Source organism: Mercenaria mercenaria, chromosome 5, assembly GCF_021730395.1.
Source record: "Mercenaria mercenaria strain notata chromosome 5, MADL_Memer_1, whole genome shotgun sequence".
Taxonomy (NCBI): domain Eukaryota; kingdom Metazoa; phylum Mollusca; class Bivalvia; order Venerida; family Veneridae; genus Mercenaria; species Mercenaria mercenaria.
In genome coordinates, this window is record NC_069365.1 from 31,596,430 (window position 1) to 31,619,610 (window position 23,181).

At 35.7% G+C, this 23,181-nt stretch overlaps 1 protein-coding gene across 6 annotated transcripts; it reads left to right on the forward strand.

The window, feature by feature from the left end:
- Positions 1–428: 428 nt before the first annotated feature.
- LOC128546233 (heat shock 70 kDa protein 12A-like) lies at positions 429–23,042 on the forward strand. 6 transcript variants are annotated; one of them, XM_053543090.1, is made up of 9 exons: positions 429–509; positions 4,744–4,935; positions 11,948–12,066; positions 18,204–18,544; positions 18,776–18,994; positions 19,417–19,576; positions 20,092–20,254; positions 20,503–20,658; positions 20,905–23,042. In XM_053543090.1, the coding sequence occupies exons 3-9, from the start codon at positions 12,036–12,038 to the stop codon at positions 21,656–21,658; spliced, it is 1,824 nt and encodes a 607-aa protein (XP_053399065.1). In that variant the 5' UTR covers positions 429–509; positions 4,744–4,935; positions 11,948–12,035; the 3' UTR covers positions 21,659–23,042. The 6 variants fall into 6 exon arrangements, with proteins under 6 accessions (XP_053399065.1, XP_053399069.1, XP_053399068.1 ...); XM_053543094.1 differs by lacking the exons at positions 429–509; positions 4,744–4,935; positions 11,948–12,066 and adding an exon at positions 15,670–17,762; XM_053543093.1 differs by lacking the exons at positions 429–509; positions 4,744–4,935; positions 11,948–12,066 and adding an exon at positions 15,670–17,736.
- The last annotated feature ends 139 nt before the right edge of the window (positions 23,043–23,181 follow it).

Here is a 23,181-nt window from a genome sequence, read left to right on the forward strand (position 1 = left end):
AATGTATTCGATTCGAGCACTTCCTACAACTACTCCTCCAATAAAACACCATCACTTTTAAAGGTAAAATATGGTGCACGACCTATATTGTCATACATACGATATATTTTGCGCGAGTGCGCTGCATAGACAATTATGCACTTTCGGTGGCGAATTCTGAACGTTACAGTGGATATCGCTTTGCTAAAGCGATTGAGTCGTTACAGTTGAAGGGAGGTAACTCAATTTTAAAAAAGAACACTAAAGTGCCTTTGCTTAATTTTATTGTGGTAAACTACATTGTTTTTACAGAAATGTTCACTTAAACATTTAAGAACACATATTTAAGTTTCTGTTCCAATATGAACTACATTAATACAAATAATGAAAAAAAAAAAATTTGTAAATAGCACTTGAATAGAGTTAGTGTCCTTTTCCTATTGTTCTAGTTTTACAATGATCAAGTTGCTTGAGATGACTGTTCTTGTTGTGGCTCTAGTACCAGCTGAAGAGGAATTTTGTTTTATATTGTAATTTGTTCCTTCCATTCCAGATTGGGACTTGCATCCCCATTCCCATGCAAAATATGGAACATTTACCTTCTGTTATTCACAAACATTAAAATGGGGTCTATGATCCCAACAGACCTGAAAAATATGTTCTTTAAACCAAAGTCCATAATCCCAGGTACATCATTGGTTTTTGTGCCTATTTGACTATAAGAGGTTTAAATCTGTGAGGAAAGAACCTGTACCAAACAGCATTAGTCTAAGAACACTTCCCTTTTGGAGCCTATCTTGATATTACATTAGTTGCTTTTCAGACTCCTTTCCACATACTAGAACCTGTTTTGTTAGCCTACCATCATCAGATGGTGGGCTATTCAAATCACTCTGCGTCCGTCCGTCAGTCAGTCAGTCCGTCCATTAACAATTTCTCGTTATTGCATCTCCTCAGAAACTACTGGGGGGATTTTAATGAAACTTTGTCAAAATGATGTATTGGTACCCTAGTTTTGTCCCCCTGAAAATCAGACTGGTTCAACAATTATTGAGTGAGTTATGGCCCTTAGTTTATTTCTATTATTTACATAGATTTATATAGGGAAAAACTTTGAAAATCTTCTTGTCCAAAACCACAGAGCCTAGGGCTTTGATATTTGGTATGAAGCATCATCTAGTGATCCTCTACCAAGATGATTCAAATTATTTCCCAGGGGTCTAATATGGCCCCGCCCCGGGGGTCACGTGGTTTATATAGACTTATATAGGGAAAAACTTTGAAAAACCTCTTGTCCAAAACCACAGGGCCTAGGGCTTTGATATTTTGTATGTGACATCATCTAGTGGTCTTCTACTAAGTATTTTCAAATTATCCCCTTAGGGTCAAATATGGCCCCGCCCCGGGGGTCACATGGTTTACATAGACTTATATAGGGAAAAACTTTGAAAATCTTCTTGTCCAAACCACAAAGCCTGGGGCTTTGATATTTGTAATGTAGCATCATCTAGTGGTTCTCTACCAAGTTTGTTCAAATTATCCCCCTAGGGTCAAATATGACCCCGCCCTGAGGGTCAAATGGTTCATATAGACTTGTATAGGGAAAAGCTTTTAAAATCATCTTGTCAATAACCTACAACATTCAAATTTGGACCACATGTATGGTTTTGAGTGGTAAGATGAACCTTGACATGAGTTGACCTTGATTTTGACCTTGTGACCTACTTCCACATTTCTGTAGCTACAGCCTTCAAATTTAGACGACATGCATAGTTTTGTGCACCGAAAAAAACTTTGACCTTGACATTGACCTAGTGACCTACTTTCACATTTTTGAAGGTACAGACATCAAATTTGGACCACATGCAAAGTTTCGTGTTCTGAAATGAAATTTGATCTTGATTTTGACCTAGTGACCTACTTTCACATTTCTCAAGCTACAGCCTTCAAATTTGGACCACATGCATAGTTTTGTATACCGAAACAAACTTTGACATTGACCTAGTGACCTACTTATACATTTTTGAAGGTACAGGCTTCAAATTTGGACCACATGCATAGATCTGTGTTACGAAATAAAATTTTGATCTTGATTTTGACCTAGTGACCTACTTTCACATTTCTCAAGCTACAGCCTTCAAATTTGGACCACTTGCATAGTTTTGTGTACTGAAATAAAATTTGACCTTAAGGTTGACCTAGTGACCTACTTTCAAATTTCTCAAACTACAGCCTTCAGACTTGATGCACATGCATAGTTTTTTGTACAAAGAACATTGTCCTTGAAATTGATCTAGTGACCTACTTTCACATTTCTCAAGCTACAGCTTTGGAATTTGGACCACATGCACAGTGTTGTGTACGGAAATGAAATTTGACCTTGAGCTAGTCAATAAGTCTTGAAATCTGGAACACTCAAAAATGGCACATTGGTGGGCGCCAAGATCACTCTGTGATCTCATTCTCTGATGCAGAAAAATTTGTTTGAAGCTATTTGAGTCCTTTTTTAGCTCGACTATTCATAGAATAGTAGAGCTATTGCACTCGCCCATGCGTCGGCGTCGGCATCCGCATCCGCGTCCGCGTCCCGATTTTGGTTAAGTTTTGTATGTAAGCTGGTATCTCAGTAACCACTTGTGGGAATGGATTGAAACTTCACACACTTATTCACTGTGACAAACTGACTTACACTGCACAGGTTCCATAACTCTATTTTGCTTTTTTACAAAATTATGCCCCTTTTTTGACTTAGAAATTTTTGGTTAAGGTTTTGTATGTAAGCTGGTATCTCAGTAACCACTTGTGGGAATGGATTGAAACTTCACACACTTATTCACTGTGATGAACTGACCTACATTGCAGAGGTTCCATAACTCTATTTTGCTTTTTTACAAAATTATGCCCCTTTTTCGACTTAGAAATTTTTGGTTAAGCTTTTGTATGTAAGCTGGTATCTCAGTACTTACTAATGGGAATGGATTGAAACTTCACATACTTGTTCACTGTCATGATCTGACATGCACTAAGCAAGTCCCATAACTCTGCTCTTTTTTTTCTCAAAATTATGCCCCTTTTTCGACTTAGCAGTTTTTGGTTAAATTTTTGTATGTAATCTGATATCTCAGTATCCACTAATTGGAATGGATTGAAACTTCACACACTTGTTCACTGTCATGATATGACATGCAGTACAGAGGTTCAATACCTCTACTTTGCATTTTACAAAATTATGCCCTTTTTTCAACTTTTGTATTCATTCAATTGACAAGGCTGTTAAATAGTCGAGCGTTGCTGTCCTCCGACAGCTCTTGTCTATAGTTGTATAACCCCAGATTTATTGATGATATCTTTGAATTATATATATGTATATAATGTAGGACATAGTGCTTTAATATTATCAGCCTTTTACAAACTTGTTTTCTGATAAAATGCTTGGCAGTGTATCCAAAAACCAGTTTCGGGGACTATATGAACACTTTTACGTCCGTCTGTCAGCAATTTTGTGTCCAGTCCATAACTCTGTCATTCATGAGGGGATTTTAATATTACTTGGCACAAATGTTTCCCATGATGAGACTATGTGTCATGCGCAAAACCCAGATCCCTGGCTCAAAGGTCAAGGTCACAATTGGAGGTCGAAGGTCAACAAGGCTTTTTTCCTTGCTGGTCCATAACTCTGCCATCTATGAAGGGATTTTATTATTACTTGGCAAAAATATACCTCATAATAAGACGATGTATCATGCACAACTTCCAGACCCATAGCTCAAAGGTCAAGGTCATACTTGGCAGTCAAATGTTTACATGGCATGAACAGGGTCTGTTTTGTGTCCGGTCCATAACTCTGTCATTCATGAGGGGATTTTGATATTACTTGGCACAAATATTCCCCATGATGAGATGATGTGTCTTGCGCAAAACCCAGACCACTAGCTCAAAGGTTAAGGTCATAATTGGAGGTCAAAGGTCAACATGGCTTTTTTCCTTGCTGGTCCATAACTCTGCCATCCAAATATTACTTGGCATAAATGTTCCCCATGATGAGTCGACATGTCATGTGCAACACCCAGAACCCTGGCTTAAAGGTCAAGGTCACACTTATTGAACAAAGGTCAATTGGAATGTTTTCTTGTATGGTCTATAACTTTGTCATGCAAAAAGGATTTAAATATCAGTTGATACAAATATTTCCCTGGATGAGACAATGTTGGATGTTCACCATCATGAGAGGGATTGTCTTGCGCAAGAACCAGGTCCCTAGGTCTAAGGTCAAGGTCACACTCAGAGGCCAAAGGTCAGATACAAGAATGACTGTCCGGCGCATTTATTCTTTATTCATGGAGGGATTTGATGTAACTTGGCACAAATGTTCACCATCATGAGGCACCCTTGTTTTTAGAATTACTTCCCTTTGTTGTTTAAATACTATAAATAGCTTATATTGTAAGTTTTTTATTACTGGCTGTAGGGAAAAATCGAGACCACTTTACTTTGGTACAACATGCATGTTATATCCAATATTTAGGTGTATTTTGACTTATCTCTACCTGGTAAAGAGTTATATGTGGACTTGTATTATTGTTACTATAAATAACAATAGAGAAAATTAAGTGCCTTCCAGTAGGGTACTTTGTATTGCATGGCAATACTTCATTCTCTTGTTTTCACTAATTTGTGCAATAGATAAAAATATATGAATGTGCATCTATAGAACTTGTATGAATTTGCTAAAAATGTTTTTAAAAGATATGTCTTCTCTTGTAGTGAAATCTGTGACGTCAGAGTACAGACCATGAAGTTCAGAAATGAAGAGATACAGGACTTCTTTTGTAGTGAAATCTGTGACGTCAGAGTACAGAACATGAAGTTCAGAAATGAAGAGATACAGGACTAAATTGTTTAACAGGGTGTATGAGTGAAACCTAGTGGATGGCAAGCATAGAAAACATTTTACAAGTAAACAGATCATTTTTATTTAGAACCAGTTTCCTCTAATCCAGCTGCCTTCACAGTTGTAGAAGAACTGAATACATGCAATAGGCGTTTTAGCTAAGCTGAGCCAAAGGCTCAAGGTGAGCTTTTGTGACCGCTCGATGTCCGTTGTCGTGTGTCAACAATTTCTAAAAAAATCTTCTTCAAAACCACTTGGCAGATTTACACAAATCTTAACAGGCTTCCTTGAATGGCCCTCTTTAAAAATTGCCCAAAGAATTGAAATCCATGCAGAACTGTTTTATATGCCATGGCATATAAAACAGTTATCAAAAAATTTAGAACAATGACACAAAGTCTCTGAAATACAGTGTCTTTTTTTACTGTGTCAAGTGATTTACTTTTGCTTAGTTCCAACGGCAGTTCATTCCACAGTTTTGGACCAACAGTATAGAAACTTGTATGATGGAATGTTTTGCACTTGTTGTATGGACACTCAACAACATAACGACATTCAGAATTTTCTGATGATCTCAAACCTTGTCTACTAGGATTATACTGTATAAGCAATTCTGTTAAATACATTGATGCTCTGCCAATGTGACAGCTATACATGAAAGAAAGTATCTTGAACTTAATCCTTGCTTTCACTGGCAACCATTGTAGGTCATACAATGCTTGTTTAGAACTGTCAAATTTCCTTCTGTGTAGGACAAGTTTTGCGCACATGTTTTGAATACGTTGCATCTTACGCACCTCACAGTTAGCTACACCATACAGTATGACATTGCAATAATCCAGGTGTGAAATAACTAGAGACAAAACAAAAATTTCAAGAAGGAGTCTACCAAATGAAGAGCTGTTTCACAGACACCATACTGTGCTTCTAGGACATCTATAAGAACGTTATGGTCGACAGTGTCAAATACCGCACTTAAGTCAGTTGCAATAAGGACCGTGACTTCCTTTTTCTCCATACCACTTAGAAGATAATTAACCAACCGAAACCGGGCAGATGCAGACTGGTTCTTAGGCAAAAGACTGTTTTGATTTACATATTTGTTTAATCTGTAAAGAACAGCTTTCTCAAAAAGTTTTGATAGAAATGATAAATTACTCACAGGACGATAATTGGAAAGCTCTAGTTCAAGACCAGCTTTTTTTAGCAAAGGTCTAACAACTGCTTGTTTGAATTTCTCAGGAAAAATACCTTGTTGTAATGAGAGATTTACCAATTTAGTGATACTAGGGAGAAGTTCATCTACATGTGATTTCAGAATACATGTTGGAAATTTTGATGACATATACAGTTTTGCAGACCGATATTAAAACTGACTTTCAGTGACCATGAATGTGACATACTGACCTGCTTTCTTAATATTTCATTGAAACATGTTCACACAAATTGGAAAATATTTCAGTGCTAACTTAAATTTGACTTTTTTACCTGATCTCTTACACTTGTCCATGTAGCTCAAATTACTCAGGTTAGCGATCCAGGGTCATCATGACAGTCTTGTTTGTAAAGATCTTGAGTATATTTGTTCTTATCATAAAATCCTGGTTTTCTTGACAGACAGACTAGTAAAAATAAAATTTTAACATATAAACTGAATATTCCCTTATCCACCCTTGTTATCCAGATAATACGAAATGATGTGACAATTCCAAAATGCTACAAACCTGAGGAAATGTCAAACTTGGTATGGACATTGTTTTTGTCAATATTTTCTTATTAATTATTCTGATTGTTTAAAGTATTATAACTGATTCAACATAATTTAGAAGCTGTACCATTTGCACTAAACAGTTTGAACATGGGACATATTGTTCAGTATGGAGAGCCCCAAACAATGTGTACATTTTGCTTTTGAGAATAAGTTTGGTGATACAAAGCGTTGTCAACCTCATTTAATGGACTTTCGGTATAAATAGTATTTTGTATTATTCAGTTATTATATAAACAATGATATGAACATGTTCAGAAGTTTTTATTTTAGATCAAATAACCAACATTGACAAATATATAAGCATATGTAGTAGTCGATGGATACGAACCCATGTGTTCATAGAAATTTCGAAGATAAAGCCCGAAATGCTATGAGGATAATAGCCAATATTGTAGTTTCAAATTTTGCATATGCTGTTCTAAAGGTACCGATTGTTGTATATTGAAGAAGTATACTCATAAAATGTGGTAACTAATGACTGTAGCATGCCCAAGGTAATGTTTTATACACATGGTCAGTACCAGATGTTCCTGAAACATTTTATCAAAAGGGTAAATGTCTATATCCTTGTAAAATTCTGTTTTAAAACTCAAGTCCGCTGTCAGAAGGTTCTAAAGCTTACACGCCTGTATCTTTTCTGCTAGATTTTTGTAAAAAATTAAACAAGCCAGAACAGGTAATTTTACACCTGAATCTAAATGTGCTGAGATTCCTGGTTGGAAGGGTTACACCCATATTTAGAAATTAAGTATTCTAGGGGTCTGCTAGCATTTTAAGAATGTGAAAATAATGGTCAGTTTTGCTGGAATATGTTGAATACTGCTGTGAATTCATAGAAGTACATTCCCTTAATCCCTTAGCTGATAATAGTTTGATATTGTACTTAATAATTTAGAACACTTGTTAACTTTTCCGTACAAAGTTGTCCCCCTACCAAAATTTCATCTGCAATACAAGGCTCACATGCATTTCTATACTGAAATATAAAGAGTTGGTCCCAGTGTATAGGATAAGATCTACGTTCATTAACTTAATATTTGTCCAATATCTCCTTCCCTCTTCTTCTGTAAGTTCAATACATTAAGTTGGTGTTATGAATTGGAATTGAGATCATTTTTTTTTGCTTTGTTCCTTGGGCTATAATAACCATGGTAATTTGACTGCTGTTCAAAATCTGTGGTATGTTTTGTGGTGTTGAAAATCCTGGGCATTTTTGAAGACAGTATTATATGTCTCGTAGATCTTGGTAGGTTGAAAATAACCTCCAGCCAAACTCCAAAAGCTATTTCTAAAGGAGCCAAGGATCTGTATAGGTTGACTACCGGGTACCCCCACCAGCACTGAAACAAGCGCCATTATATGGCCATATCTTTTCGGCATTCTTTATCGGGTCTTTATCCAAAGTCATCATTCGGACTATCTCTGTAATTGTAAGAATTACATTCATGGAAAGAGAGTGTTAAAATTTCGTTCCGATAACATATGAGGCAAAAACTGTTAATCTGCGATGGGTTTCATATGCTCTACTTATTAGGTTGCTGTGCCTGGGGGTCACATGGTTTATATAGACTTATATAGGGAAAAACTTTGAAAAACCTCTTGTCCAAAACCACAGGGCCTAGGGCTTTGATATTTTGTATGTGACATCATCTAGTGGTCTTCAACTAAGATTGTTCAAATTATCCCCCTAGGGTGAAATATGGCCCCGCCCCCGGGGTCACATGGTTTACATAGACTTATATAGGGAACAACTTTGAAAATCTTCTTGTCCAAACCACAAAGCCTAGGGCTTTGATATTTGTAATGTAGCATCGTCTAGTGGTTCTCTACCAAGTTTGATAAAATTATCCCCCTAGGGTCAAATGTGGCCCCGCCCTGGGGGTCACATGGTTCATACAGACTTATATAGGGAAAAGCTTATAAAAACTTATTGTCAATAATCTACAACATTCAGATTTGGACCACATGTGTGGTTTTGATTGGCAAGATGAACCTTGACATGAGTTGACCTTGATTTTGACCTAGTGACCTACTTTCACATTTCTGTAGCTACAACCTTCAAATTTGGACCATATGCATAGTTTTGTGCACTGAAATAAACTTTGACCTTGACACTGACCTAGTGACCTATTTTCACATTTTCGAAGGTACAGGCTTCAAATTTGGACCACATGCATAATTTTGTGTTCCAAAATGAAATTTGACCTTGATTTTGACCCAGTGACCTACTTTCACTTTTTTCAAGCTACAGCCTTCAAATTTGGACCACCTGCATGGTAATTGTACCGAAACAAACTTTGACCTTTACATCGACCTAGTGACCTTCTTTCACATTTTTGAAGGTACAGGCTTCAAATATGGACCACATGCATAGTTATGTATTCAGAAATAAAATTTGACCTTGATTTTGACCTAGTGACCTACTTTCACATTTCTCAAGCTACAGCCTTCAAATTTGGACCACATGCATGGTTTTGTGTACCGAAACAAACTTTGACCTTTACATTGACCTAGTGACCTACTTTCACATTTTTGAAGGTACAGGCTTCAAATTTGGACCACATGCATAGTTTTGTATTCCAAAATAAAATTTGACCTTGATTTTGACCTAGTGACCTACTTTCTCATTTCTCAAGCTATAGCCTTCAAATTTGGACCACTTGCATAGTTTCATGTACCGAAATGAACTTTGACCTTAAGGTTGACCTAGTGACCTACTTTCAGATTTCTGTAGCTATAGGCTTCAAATTTAGACCACATGAAAAGGATTGTGTACCGAAACAAACTTTGACCTTGATATTGACCTAGTGACCTACGTTCACATTTTTGAAGGAACAGGCTTCAGATTTGGACCACATGCATAGATTTGTGTTGTGAAGTGAAATTTGACCTTGATTTTGACCTAGTGACCTACTTTCTCATTTCTCAAGCTACAGCCTTCAAATTTGGACCACTTGCATAGTTTTGTGTACCGAAATAAACTTTGACCTTAAGATTGACCTTGTGACCTACTTTCAAATTTCTCAAACTACAGTCTTCAAAATTGATGCACATGCATAGTTTTGTGTACAAAGAACTTTGTCCTTGAAATTGATCTAGTGACCTACTTTCACATTTCTCAAGTTACAGCTTTCGAATTTAGACCACATGCACAGTGTTGTGTACGGAAATGAAATTTGACCTTGAGCTAGTCAGAAAGTCTTGAAATTTGGAACACACAAAAATGACACATTGGTGAGCGCCAAGATCACTCTGTGATCTCTTGTTCTGACTTAGCAGTTTTTGGTTAAGTTTTTGTATGTAAGCTGGTATCTCAGTATCCACTAATGGGAATGGATTGAAACTTTACACACTTGTTAACTGTCATGATCTGACATGCACTGTGTAGGTCCCATAACTCTACTTTGCATTTTTTCAAAATTATGCCCCTTTTTCGACTTAGCTGTTTTTGGTTAAGTTTTTGTATGTAAGCTGGTATTTTAGTATCCACTAATGGGAAAGGATTGAAACTTCACACACTTGTTCACTGTCATGAGCTTATAAGCACTTTGAAGGTTCCGTAACCCTTTTTCCCATTTTTAGCTCATCTGATTTTTTGAAAAAAAAATGATGAGTTATTGTCATCACTTGAGCGGTTGTCGGCGTCGGCGTCGGCGTCGGCGTTGCCTGGTTAAGTTTTATGTTTAGGTCAGCTTTTCTCCTAAACTATCAAAGCTATTGCTTTGAAACTTGGAATACTTGTTCACCATCATAAGCTGACCCTGTATAGCAAGAAACATAACTCCATCTTGCTTTTTGCAAGATTTATGGCCCCTTTTGTACTTAGAAAATATCAGATTTCTTGGTTAAGTTTTATGTTTAGGTCAACTTTTCTCCTAAACTATCAAAGCTATTGCTTTGAAACTTTGAATACTTGTTCACCATCATAAGCAGACCCTGTACATCAAGAAACATAACTCCATCTTCCTTTTTGCAAGATTTATTGCCCCTTTTGGACTTAGAAAATCAGTTTTCTTGGTTAAGTTTTATGTTTAGGTCAGCTTTTATCCAAAACTATCAAAGCTATTGCTTTAAAACTTGCAACACTTGTTCACCATCATAAGTTGACCCTGTACAGCAAGAAACATAACTCTGTCCTGCTTTTTGCAAGATTTATGGCCCCTTTTGGACTTAGAAAATATCAGATTTCTTGGTTAAGTTTTATGTTTAGGTCAACTTTTTCTCTTAAACTATCAAAGCTATTGCTTTGAAACTTGCAACACTTGTTCACCATCATAAGCTGACCCTGTACAGCAAGCAACATAACTCCATCCTGCTTTTTGCAATAATTATTGCCCCTTTTGGACTTAGAAAATCATTTTCTTGGTTGAGTATTATGTTTAAGTCAACTTTTCTCATAAACTATCAAAGCTATTGCTTTAAAACTTGCAACAGTTTTTCACCATCATAAGTGGACACTGTACATCAAGAAACATAACTCTATCCTGCTTTTTGCAAGAATGATGGCCCTTTTTAGACTTAGAAAGTCATGGGTAGGACAATATTTCTATTACACAAAAAAAATCAGATGAGCGTCAGCATCCGCAAGGCGGTGCTCTTGTTACAAAATTATGTCCCTTTTTCGACTTTTGTATTCATTCAATTGACAAGGCTGTTGAATAGTCGCGCGTTGCTGTCCTCTGACAGCTCTTGTTCACACAAGGATCAATATAAATGGTTTTAACTTAAAAACGGCAAACGTAAACAACTTACTCTAAACTATGTTAGATTGTGAAATGGTAGAGCTGTATATACAGTGAATTACAAACATAAAAAACAATTCTAAGTATTTTTTATGAATTTTCAAACTAAACTTACATGGATTTTGTAAACTATTTAACATACTGTGTATTGTATTCACAAAAATAAAGTGAACAAGTTTGAGTTCCAAGTAAACAAATCACCATTCGTTCTTTTTGCAACATCTGGTGGTTAAAATCTCTTATCAAGCCACAGCAACTTACCGAAAAACCTGAAATTTTCAGAAGCATTCATCTGTCATTTTGTAGTATTTTGGAATTATCACAGCATTTTGTTTTATCCAGATAACAAGGGTGTTATCTACATTATGTAACAACCATTTTTGTTTTGCTGATATATGAAGAAATGAGAGCATTTTGAACACAACACTCTTTGTATATAAGTGATGTAGATTTGCATTAAAGTACATATTTTTTGTTATAGTAAATATTGTCTTATATTCTTTTAGTTTGTACTTCATAAATTACTGTTTATGTATGTCATAAGATATAATTTTCTTTTTGTAGAGAAATATATGAGGAGGGGCTTGCTGCTGTATGCCATTACCAAACCAAGAAGTTCAGACTGTTTTTCACATACTTGTGTTCCTCATGTATGGCCTTGCAGGGATTATCATATGAAAAGGGTAAGAAAGATACATGTGTAAGGATACGGTATGTACTAGTGTAAACCAAGGAATCAACATTTTCGTCTTGCCTACACAAAGTATCTGGAGAGCTATCTGAATTTTCCTGGCACCAACTTCCTTGCCCAACAGTTTGTTTGTTTTTAGCTCACGTGTCACGTAGTGACAAGGTGAGCTTTTGTGATCGCCCTTCGTCCATCCGTCGTCTGTTCACAATTTCTTGTGAACACAATAGAGACCACAGTTTGCAATCAATTTCAATCAAACTTGCACACAACTTGAATTGGCATAATTGGCTTGAATTTCCTTTCGAAAACTGGCCAGATCCCATCATGGGTTCTAGAGTTATGGCCCCTTTGGCTTGTGAACACGATAGAGGCCACATTGTGCAATCAGCTTTAATCAAACTTGCACACAAGTTGTATTGGCATAATATCTCGGTTCCTTTCGAAAACTGGCCAGATCCCATCATGGGTTCTAGAGTTACTTCCCCTTAAAGGGCCAGAATTTGCTTCTTTTGGCTTGTGAACATGATAGAGACCACATTTTGCAATCAACTTTAATCAAACTTGCACACAACTTGCATTGGGATATCGGCTGCTTCCTCTAGCTAAAATAGCTATAAATTCGTCTAAAATCGTTATATTTTCGCCTACAAAAGGTCATTTTTCCCCCTTGGAGTTTTAAGAAAATGCATAACGAATAATTTTACAAGAACTGTTGTTCCGATGCTAAATTCCAATAGATAACAAAACCTATTTCTGTAGATTTAATGAGCATTTTCATGACACCAACACGAAGGCATTTACTGGTCGTTAGATTTGATCTCAACAATTTTAAAGCATCAACGTATTTATGATTTATGAATATTGCCCTTTGTTTTAAGCAGAATGTGTAACTATAGTCTGTCCCATCTATTTTTGGACCTCAACTTCTTTGGGCTGATATGAAGAAATGAAACAGGATCAAAAAACATAAAACATGTTTTTGTGAATAAAAAAAAAGTCACCCTCGAGAATTTCAAAGGATTTTTGAAACAATTGTCTGGTTTTCCTTGCGACTAAATTTCAGTTTCTCTATGGGAATTTGCTGTTGTTTATTTCTGGTCGCCATTGCTCTTCTCCTAGGTAGTCTCTTAATGCAAGTTATACTGCATATACTCCTATAAAACTTTTCGCCTTAATCTTGTTTCCAACCTGACAATTCAAAATTACATATTTTAAGACAGATGACAATATCTATAAAATATCAGTATCATTTTACTTCATATTTTCAGTGATATTAACCTTTAGCCTGCTAAATTTCTAAAATGGACTAGTCCATCATTCAATTTGGGCAGTGCCACTTATTATTCAAAGGGGTGTTCACTGAAAATTTATTGACTGAATAGCGAACAGTGCAAACCATGATGTGCAGGTTGATCTTGGTCTGCACTGGTCGCAAAAGCAGAATCACTTGCCGCCAGCAGGCTAAAGGGTTAAGGTATTAGGCCCCAAATAGTGATGTTTAAAAAATGGCATTTGCTTTGTATATTCTTAAAGTTGAACGTACTTTGTACTTTGTTGCAAATTTTTAAAAACTTTTACCGTTCCTTATTTTATAAATTCTGTGTATTTTACGGTATTTCCTCATGCTCAAGTAGAGACAGATTTCAAAGTGGCGGCCTTTATCCAAAATGTTCGCAGAGAATTCATTATACCATTATTTTTTATGAAAGAAACATCAAACTATTGGTAAACAATTATAAAACTTAAAATAAAACTGTCAGTATCATTTTTTCTAGGGTACCTCAAGTAAACGGATTTAATGAGACAGAATTCTAACTCCCAACATTGAAAAGTTAAGGGTGAATCCTGAGGGTCTGTTTTGAATTTTGCTCACTTCATTCAAAAATAACCTTGGGGCAGAAGCAAAACCTACCTACATTGCTTCCACAATATGTAATCTAAAGAATGAAGGCAAAATGGAGAACTTTTACCGCATGTAACTCAGTATTTTTAATGATGTCTAACTCTACCCCTTCAGTTTCAGAGGTAAATTCACTTTGAACAGCAAGATATCGCTTATCAGATGATTTTTTTTCCACTTTTGTACAATAAATCAATAACAAGTATTGAAAGACATCAAAACTTACTAGAAAAAAAGAAAATAAGGAGAAAAAAATTTGGTCCCAGTGGGGCTTGAACCTACGCACCCCTGAAAATGGCAGTCAAAGTAGGTTTATGGTAGGAATTGAATATTCTTCAAAAAGGAGGTACTCTATTATGGGCCTAATACCTTAAAAGTGCTGCTAAACTATTTTAAGTCACATTTCCGTAATCGAGAGCTTGTCTACATTTTTTCCAGAGTAAATGTTTTTTTATTATAAACAAGATCTGCTCAGAAAATCTGCTAATTACTCCTGAATTACTTTGTATTTATATTTTCGGTTACTATCAACCTTTTTGATTAAAAAATACATAAATCGGAAAACATTTCTTTTTAACACTTGAGAGATGTGGGTGGGGTAATAACATATCGTCGTTTCCAGCTTGAAGAAGTCCAGAAAACAAGTGTTTCTCAAAAGAGCACTGTTGAGTACCTGCACATCAATGTTAACTTTACTGATCTAAATTCAACATGGATTTCAAATAAACACTGTGCCTAGATATAATTGAAAACAGTTTTGTTTATCAAATGCAGATTCTGTTTGAATCGAAGAAAATAAATCTGTATATTCAACAAATATTAGAATGAAAGAAAACGAAAGTTTCTATAATCTTTTGTCTACAAGTTAATGGAAACAAATACATTAATTCCAACATTTTTTTATCATTTAAAGCATTGTAATTAAAATTCATAATAGCTCTTAGCTTATCTTCTAGAGAGCTATTGCCCCTGATTTTTAGCTCACCTGAGCACGAAGTGCTCAAAGGTGAGCTTTAGTGATCGCCCTGTGTCCGTCGTCGCCAACAATTTGACTGTTAACACTGTAGAGGTCACAATTTTGGCCCAATCTTAATGAAACTTGGTCAGAATGTTACTCTCAATAAAATCTTGGATGAGTTCGATATTGGGTCATCTGGGGTCAAAAACAAGGTCACCAGGTCAAATCAAAGGAAAAGCTTGTTAACACCCTAGAGGTTACATTTTTGGCCCAATCTTAATGAAACTTGATCAGAATGTTACCCTTAATTAAATCTTAGATGAGTTTGATATTGGGTCATCTGGGTTTAAGAACTAGGTCACCAGGTCAGATCAAAGTAAAAACTTGTTAACACTCTAGTGGTCACAATTTTGGCCCAATCTTAATGAAACTTGGTCAGAATGTTACCATCAATAAAATCTTGGAAAAATCTGAGATTGGGTCATCTGGGGTTAAAAACTAGGTCACCAGGTCAAATCAAAGGAAAAGCTTATTGACACTAGAGGTCACATTTTTGACCCAATCTTAATGAAACTTGGTCAGAATGTTACCCTCAATAAAATCTTTGACGAGTTTGATATTAGGTCATCAGGGGTCAAAATCTAGGTCACCAGGTCAGATCAAAGGAAAAGCTTGTTAACATTCTGGAGGTCACAATTTTGGCCCAATCTTAATGAAACTTGATCAGGATTTTAATCTTGATGATCTCAAGGTCCAATATGAATCTGGGTTATGTAGGGCCAGAAACTAGGTCACCAGGTCAAATCAAAGGAAAAGCTAATTAACGCTGTTTAGGCCACATTTATGATAATATCTTAATGAAACTTGGTCAGAATGTTAAATCTTGATGATCTATAGATCGTGTTCAAATCTGGGTCAGGTGGGATAAAAAACTAGGTCACTAGGTCAAATCAAAGGAAAAGCTTGTTAACACTATAGAGGCAACATTTATGACTGTATCTTCATGAAACTTAGAATGTTAATCTTGATGATCTTTGGGTCAAGTTCCAATCTTGTAAATTATTCATGACCCAGTACTGAGCATGTGCAATACGTTATTCTTAACCCAGTACTGAGCATGTGCAATGAGCTATTCTTAAGCAAGTACTGAGCAAGTGCAATAAGTTATTCACGACCCAATACCTCAAGCATGTGCACTAAATAGATGAGAATGTGTTCTAATTTATTCATGGTCCGATCATACTGAACATACACAGAAAAATATTGCAACACGAGATAATGCGAGTTTTCAGGACAATTCTGACACCTACTCAAAGATTTATGAAAAATGAAATGTAAACTTAAGTAATTCAGTAATCGATAATTCTGAGGTTTAATCCTAATTAAACGGAAGTGAATGCACATAACATTTTCTTTGTGGAAAAGATGTGAGTAACTCGTTTAAGATGCATGTGTGTTCGGGTTTAACGTCTTTTTCAACATTTTTTCAGTCATATAAACGACGGTGTCTACTTGTAGCAGTGAGCACAATGCCCAACTTATAGTGCTGCCTCACTGGAATATCACGCCGTAGACACGTGACATGATACCCTACCCAGTCACATTATACTGACACCGGGCTGACCAGTCCTAGCACTAACCTCTTAATGCTGAGCGCCAAGCGAGGATGAGTAATAGTTCCTGCAAGAGACTGTAATTAATGATTTTAAAGAATGATTAAAAGAGTCGATGATTTACACCATTTATATGTAACGCACACTATTCTCGAGTTTTTCATCTTCAAATTAGAATTGTGTCCATAGGACACGGATTCCCCAACATACTGTGCTATCGTCTAAATAGCAAAGATTTAGTACTGACCATCTTCACATGAAAGATAATCGACTCCACGTTTGCAGCAAATATCAAGGTCTTCATCTGTGAAACTTTCAAGCAGAGGAGTTGAACACCCAAGATTTTTCTCTGTATTCTATATAGCAATACTATCAAAGGGTCATAACTGCGGGCAAAAGTTCCTTCCTTTATCATTGAAAGTTTGAAGCAAGTCAGGCTTATAGCTTGGCAGGAGTTGGACACACAAGATTTCGGGACGTACGTATGGAGGGACGTACGGAGAGCAGCAAAGGTATGTGCCCCCACATAAATAGGGAGGGGGGTCATAAAAACGATCAGTGGCATTCTATATGTGCAAAGTAAGATAGATAGCTGGCTTGATGGCATAGGGGATGAGTGGAAGGAAATATGATCTTTTGTAGTGACACTTCTGACGGTCTCTCCAAAAAGTAACTGATATTTTGCATTACATACTTTGTGTAAGTATTTTTCTCTGGTTTCTTATTCATTGTTTTGTTATTATTTTCACAGGAGAGTTTCAAAAACATTACATTGATTAACATCATACTTAAGGCGATAACTGTTTAAATATTTTTAATTACGTGCATTTGTTTTCGACGAAAACGTCCGACACAGCGCGCGTCACCGCTAGACCATCGGCAACAGAAACTTATTCTTATGTTATTCTTTTGTTTATGCCATATTACTGTGCTATACCTATACAAACATGTAAAATGTCACCATATAACAGTGATATTGGTTGTTACCGTCAACACAGTCATGTGGGGTGAAAGCTTGAAATATCAATCAATATTTACTTTATCCTACGTATTTCAACTATTCAGATAAGCGTTGCCCGTCTTTGTATAAATCATTGTTACACAAATATCATTGCAACGAAAACGAAAGAGGAAGTGAATCAGTTTCAGTTCGTGGAAGACATAGTTTTAACTGGTAAACAAAATACACAGGTGACGTAATTAGACCCTAATAACTGGTACGGATTATGCCCTATATCAATATATATGTTCGAATCTCAATATAGATGTCTGAATATTACTTGTGGAAGTGTTTAGACAGTAGCATTAGATGTTCGTGATGTTAATGAAATAAGCAACTAATTAAACAGGTAAGACTTGGAGATAAGACCATGTATATTTAGGTGGCTATTGGAACAATAGGTAACTGTGCTTTTTCTTTAATGTCATTCATTCCGTAAGCTTATGTGGCTATTTTTCTTAAAATTACGTGGCTAAACGAACAATAGGGAGAACAAAAGAGTAGCCACATAAATACCCATATGTAGGAACGTCCGAGTTCGTTGACAACGAGCAAATACGAGCGTGTTTAATGCTTTATCGAAAAAGCTACGTGTTATCATGTCTGAAAAATCCCTTATGTAAGACTGAACTGACTGGTATTATTTCATTTGTTTCAGTGCAAGCAGGCATGGCATCTCTACCAGTTGTTGCATCGGCCGTACACGAGCGTCTGCAGGTAGCTGCTATTGATTTCGGTACAACATACTCAGGATATGCGGTGTCATTTCGTGCCGAATTTCTTGAAAATCCGTTGAAAATTTTCACTTACAACTGGACAACTGGGTCTACCGGTGCAGTATCTCTCAAAACGTCTTCATGTATATTGTTTGACCCGAATCAGAAATTCCATAGCTTTGGATTTGAAGCAGAAGATAAGTATGCTAAGCTTGCAGCAGACGAAGAACATTTCGACTGGTATTATTTCAAGCGATTTAAGATGCTTCTTTATGAAAATAAGGTAAATGTATAATTTAAATTGGGACACAATTGACATGTATGAAATTGTTTCACTAATTTTATTTACAACTGACCTAAATCTCATTTATCTAATCATACATGATTGCTCAATTAGGCAACCAGTTTGTTTTTGTCATAGATTCTATAACTTTTCTATACTTTTCCTAGAAAGAAATAATTCCATATCTCATCTACTTTACTATATGTAGTTTTCATAAATATATCATTCTAGAAGTTAACGAGGACCATCAAACTGAGAGATGACAAAGGACTTGAAATGCCGGCAATGAAAGTTGTCACGGAATGTATACGTTACTTGAAAGATCATCTCATAAAGACATGCGAAGATAAGAAAACAGGACTTAACACGAGTGAGATGCACTGGGTCCTCACTGTACCAGCGATATGGGACGACTCCGCCAAACAGTTTATGAGGGAAGCTGCTATAGAGGTAATCTTTTCAAGAGGGCATGTCTATCACATCATTTTATTGCGATAATTTTATTGATTTCCTATTTACAATAACAAAACCAAATAAATGCCGTTTATTATCAGGTTAGTCTTTATAATGAAGTTGTTGTTGCTAGTATCTGCATAGATATGTTTGAGATTTAAAAAATCTCTTCGAGAAGATAGATGTTTGGTAACGTTATCAAGATATAAAATATTGTCTAACCTATTGTTAAAGCAGTTGCTGTTGTTTTTGTTGTTGTTTTGTATTTGATATAAACTGTAAAACAAGGTATATACTTATGTTTCTCAATTTTCGATGCAAATCACATGTAATTACATGACGGAAACACAAAAGAATACAGTTAGTCTATGGTGGATCTTCAAGCTGATTATCTGTGTATAAAAACGTGATACTTGCAGGCTGGTATAAAAACTCAAAACTTATCATTGGCTTTGGAGCCCGAGGCAGCATCGTTGTTCTGTAGATACCTACCTATGGAGAGAGTCCAAGGTGCTGATGGTGTAGGAAGGATATCTAATCTTGCACCTGGAAAGAGATACATTGTCTTGGACGCTGGAGGTAGAAGCAAACACTTTAAACGAATGAATTCAAAGAACACGAGTACACGAATTTTTCTGTAGAAGCAATGTTTTAATATTGCATTCCCTCTCATGAACACTCAGTCAACCAGAGTTTGCTATTACTTTTTGCTTGGTTACTTTCTATGCTCCCAAAACATCTCCTTAGATATTTCATGTTATATGCAATGCGGGGGCATTAAAAGATCCCCCGCACTTGGACTTGGAGTGCTGTTAAATTTTCTATTCCTGTAGGATCATGGAGTCAACTAAATGTATTTCTATGATAGGCTTCCGATTATGCCGGTGCTAGCAGGCATGTGAGGTGTAGTGCATTACATTTCCTCCAATTAACAGTTTCAATCAATTCAAGTGTCATAGTTTTGCACGGGTGCGTCTCTTACTCCAAAATATCTTTTTTAAAAAATTCATTACATATAATACAATGTAATGAATATATTTGATTTTATAATATTATTGAAAAATGTCACATTTCTATATTTTCTATATTTATAGGAGGGACCGTCGACATTACTGTACATGAGACGCAGACAGACAATACAGTAAGAGAGATATACAAAGCGAATGGAGGACCTTGGGGAGGGACAACGATAGATGAAGCATTTCTAGAGTTTCTCACTAATATTGCTGGTGCTGATACAATCAAAGTATTCAAAAGGTTATTTTTATCTAACCTAATCTATTAGCTTTCTAAGTTTTACATTATGCGCGGTATACATGTATGTTATAAAAGCTTCAAGACGGTTCTATATTTCAACAGCTTTAATTTTACCTTAAGACTTTAGAATTGATATCATTTACTTTGTGTTTCAATACCGTGTCTGTCAGCAGAAGGATAAAAAAAGACTTATTTGGCATATGTGATTATCTACACTATTACTTATATGTTCTTTATTAACATTTTAGAGACTTCAAGGAAGACTTCTTGGACCTGTTTAGAGAGTTTGAAATAAAGAAGAAGACATTCGGACCTGAACTTGATGGCAACCAAAAGATAACTTTCAAAATACCTATTTGTATACACGAAACGTACAAAGAGCTCCATCATGGAGAGGACTTCAGGCAGGAGTTAAAATTACATTTGTGCTTCGTTAGAAACAGAACAATTAATCATTTATCCAATATTTATGAATTATATGAAACTTTTAATTTTAGAAATCATTTTATTTAGCGTCTTGTATAAATTTGAAGATTTGCATTTAGTGAAACACAATTTCGATGATTCATTACAATTTCTTGGAACAGATATTATATTTAACACGAACTTAGTTTCAAGCATTTGTTCTATAAAATTATGTATATTTACAGACGTAGCCTTCTGCTTAAGCAAGATTTAAAAGATCAGATTACATTCACGGGCGATAAACTTCGTGTACATCCAGATGAAGTGAGGAAATTATTCGACAGCACATGCCAAAGAGTTGTATCTCATCTTCAAGATATTTTTGCTGAACCCACTGTTACAAATACTGATACAATCCTAATGGTTGGTGGATTTTCCGAATCTAAAATGCTTCAGGATGCCATCAAACACAATTTTCAAGACAAGAGAGTGATTATACCTGAAGAAGCTGGCCTCGCTGTGCTGAAAGGAGCGGTAATTTTTGGACATAATCCCAACATGATTATATCAAGAGTTTCAAGGTATACATATGGCGTGAAGGTATATAGAAATTTTAAAGTTGGCGTACATCCAGTTGAAAAGATGGTTGTTATAGATGGTAAACAGAAATGCAGGGGTTGTTTCAGTAAGCACGTTGAAGTAGGACAGGAAGTTTATGCTGGGATGGTTTTTGAGGAGAAAGAATATAGTCCAGGATCAAGAGCCAGCAGGTCTATGGCATCAAAAATATATACTGCTGACAAACCGAACCCTGCTTACGTAGATGATCCTGGATGCAGATTCTTGGGAAAGCTTTCCATGGATGTTTCTAAGATAAAAGAATACAGAGAAAGGCGAAAACGAGTCCGGATGATTTATGGAAATACTGAACTAGGTGTAGAGGTTACAAATGTGAAAACTGGAGAAAAGCTCAGTGCTAAATTCAATTTTTTAGATTAATACTATAAGATTCTTTCACTGGTTATAGGTGCAGATGGGAATTTCCGGCCTCGAGGGTAACTGTTTAGGCGGTAACGAGGTTCCTACCGAGTTACCGCCTAAACAGTTACCCGAGAGCCGGATATTCCCAGCTGCACCTATAACGAGTGACAGAATCTTTATCTTGCATACCGATATCAAGATATAATAATAAAAATAAAATCAGTCGAACGGCTTTCTTTTTAGAACTATTTCTTCTAGTAACGTATGTAAACAAAGCGCGGGAAAGCAACGTACGTAAACATGAAAGACGTCATGACGTTTCAAAGACAAATAACAATGTTTAGTTCCGGTTTTGTTTAATCAGTTGCAGCGTAACGTTATGAATTTTTGATAAAATAACGTGTTTTGAATCGAGAAATATACTATCAGGAACAAAGAGGAACTGTCAAGGTACTGGACTTTTAATTCCGTTTTTCGAAATAAAATATAAATAACTACATAAATCTTCTACATATATGTAGTTCGTAATACGTCATTTAAAGCACGAGAGTCATCTTACACCCCGGGGTGTAAGATGGATTTTTCCAGCACCGGTAAAATTACCGGAAATCCCCGTCTGGTATGCAAGAAAAGTATGATTATGCATCAGTAACGATTATTGTAAGATTATGATTTAAACCAGAATACTAACATATATAAAATGTTATGACTTACCAGTATTGTGACCGTTGTTTATGACTTAAAAATGTTAAAAAGACGATAAAACCGATCGCTAACACTCCGACACACCAATATTGTGAGGTGCTGTGTAATATGTGGTCAGAAAAGATATGCATCTGCAGACAATTTTTCTAACAGAACGACTGCATATTTAGAAGATATCCTCAAGTACTTTTGAAAATACAATTATTATTTCTCTTTTACATTTGTTATTATATGTCATTTTTATTATTGTTATTCGGTTGTTGTTGTTCTTGCTTTTATTACTAATGTTGTTGGGCAGTTTTTGTTCCAATTATTGCTATTACCGCTAGTACTTAAATCAAGTACAATTCTAGTTGGATGTTTGTTGTTAAATTTATTTCACGCATATAAATATATTTATACATAAAACTTGAAACAATGAAAAAGATTAGGTAATTACTCATCACGCCATATAGAATGTTTCTTGATAATATTTTATTTTGCATTATTTGGTGATTAGTTTGTTCCGTGGCATGAATAGTTTACCTGTTCGTTGGGTGTACTGCTAACTTTTAAAAAGATCCAGCTTTGTTAATAAAAAAAACACATTTCATTCTTTTTATATGAAAATTCGTATCTTTCTTGATAAGGTTCTTACTAGTTTCATTCAATTTATTTATTAATATTTCCGTCTAATAGCATTAAAGGATCAACTCTGCGCTTTATTAATTAATAATGGTCAATTCTAGACAATATGCTTTTTATATAAATTCAGTACTAAATTATTATTTTAGTTTAGTTCTTAAACAATGTATCAGATGTCCATGCAATACATCAACGTACAGTACATGTACCTG

Coding starts and splice junctions, on each gene's coding strand:
- LOC128546233 (XM_053543090.1), top strand. CDS start 12,036: ATGGCCTTGCAGGGATTATCATATGAAAAGG. Junction 18,995..19,416: donor TGAGGGAAGCTGCTATAGAG/GTAATCTTTTCA, acceptor TGATACTTGCAG/GCTGGTATAAAAACTCAAAA. Junction 20,659..20,904: donor CATCATGGAGAGGACTTCAG/GCAGGAGTTAAA, acceptor GTATATTTACAG/ACGTAGCCTTCTGCTTAAGC.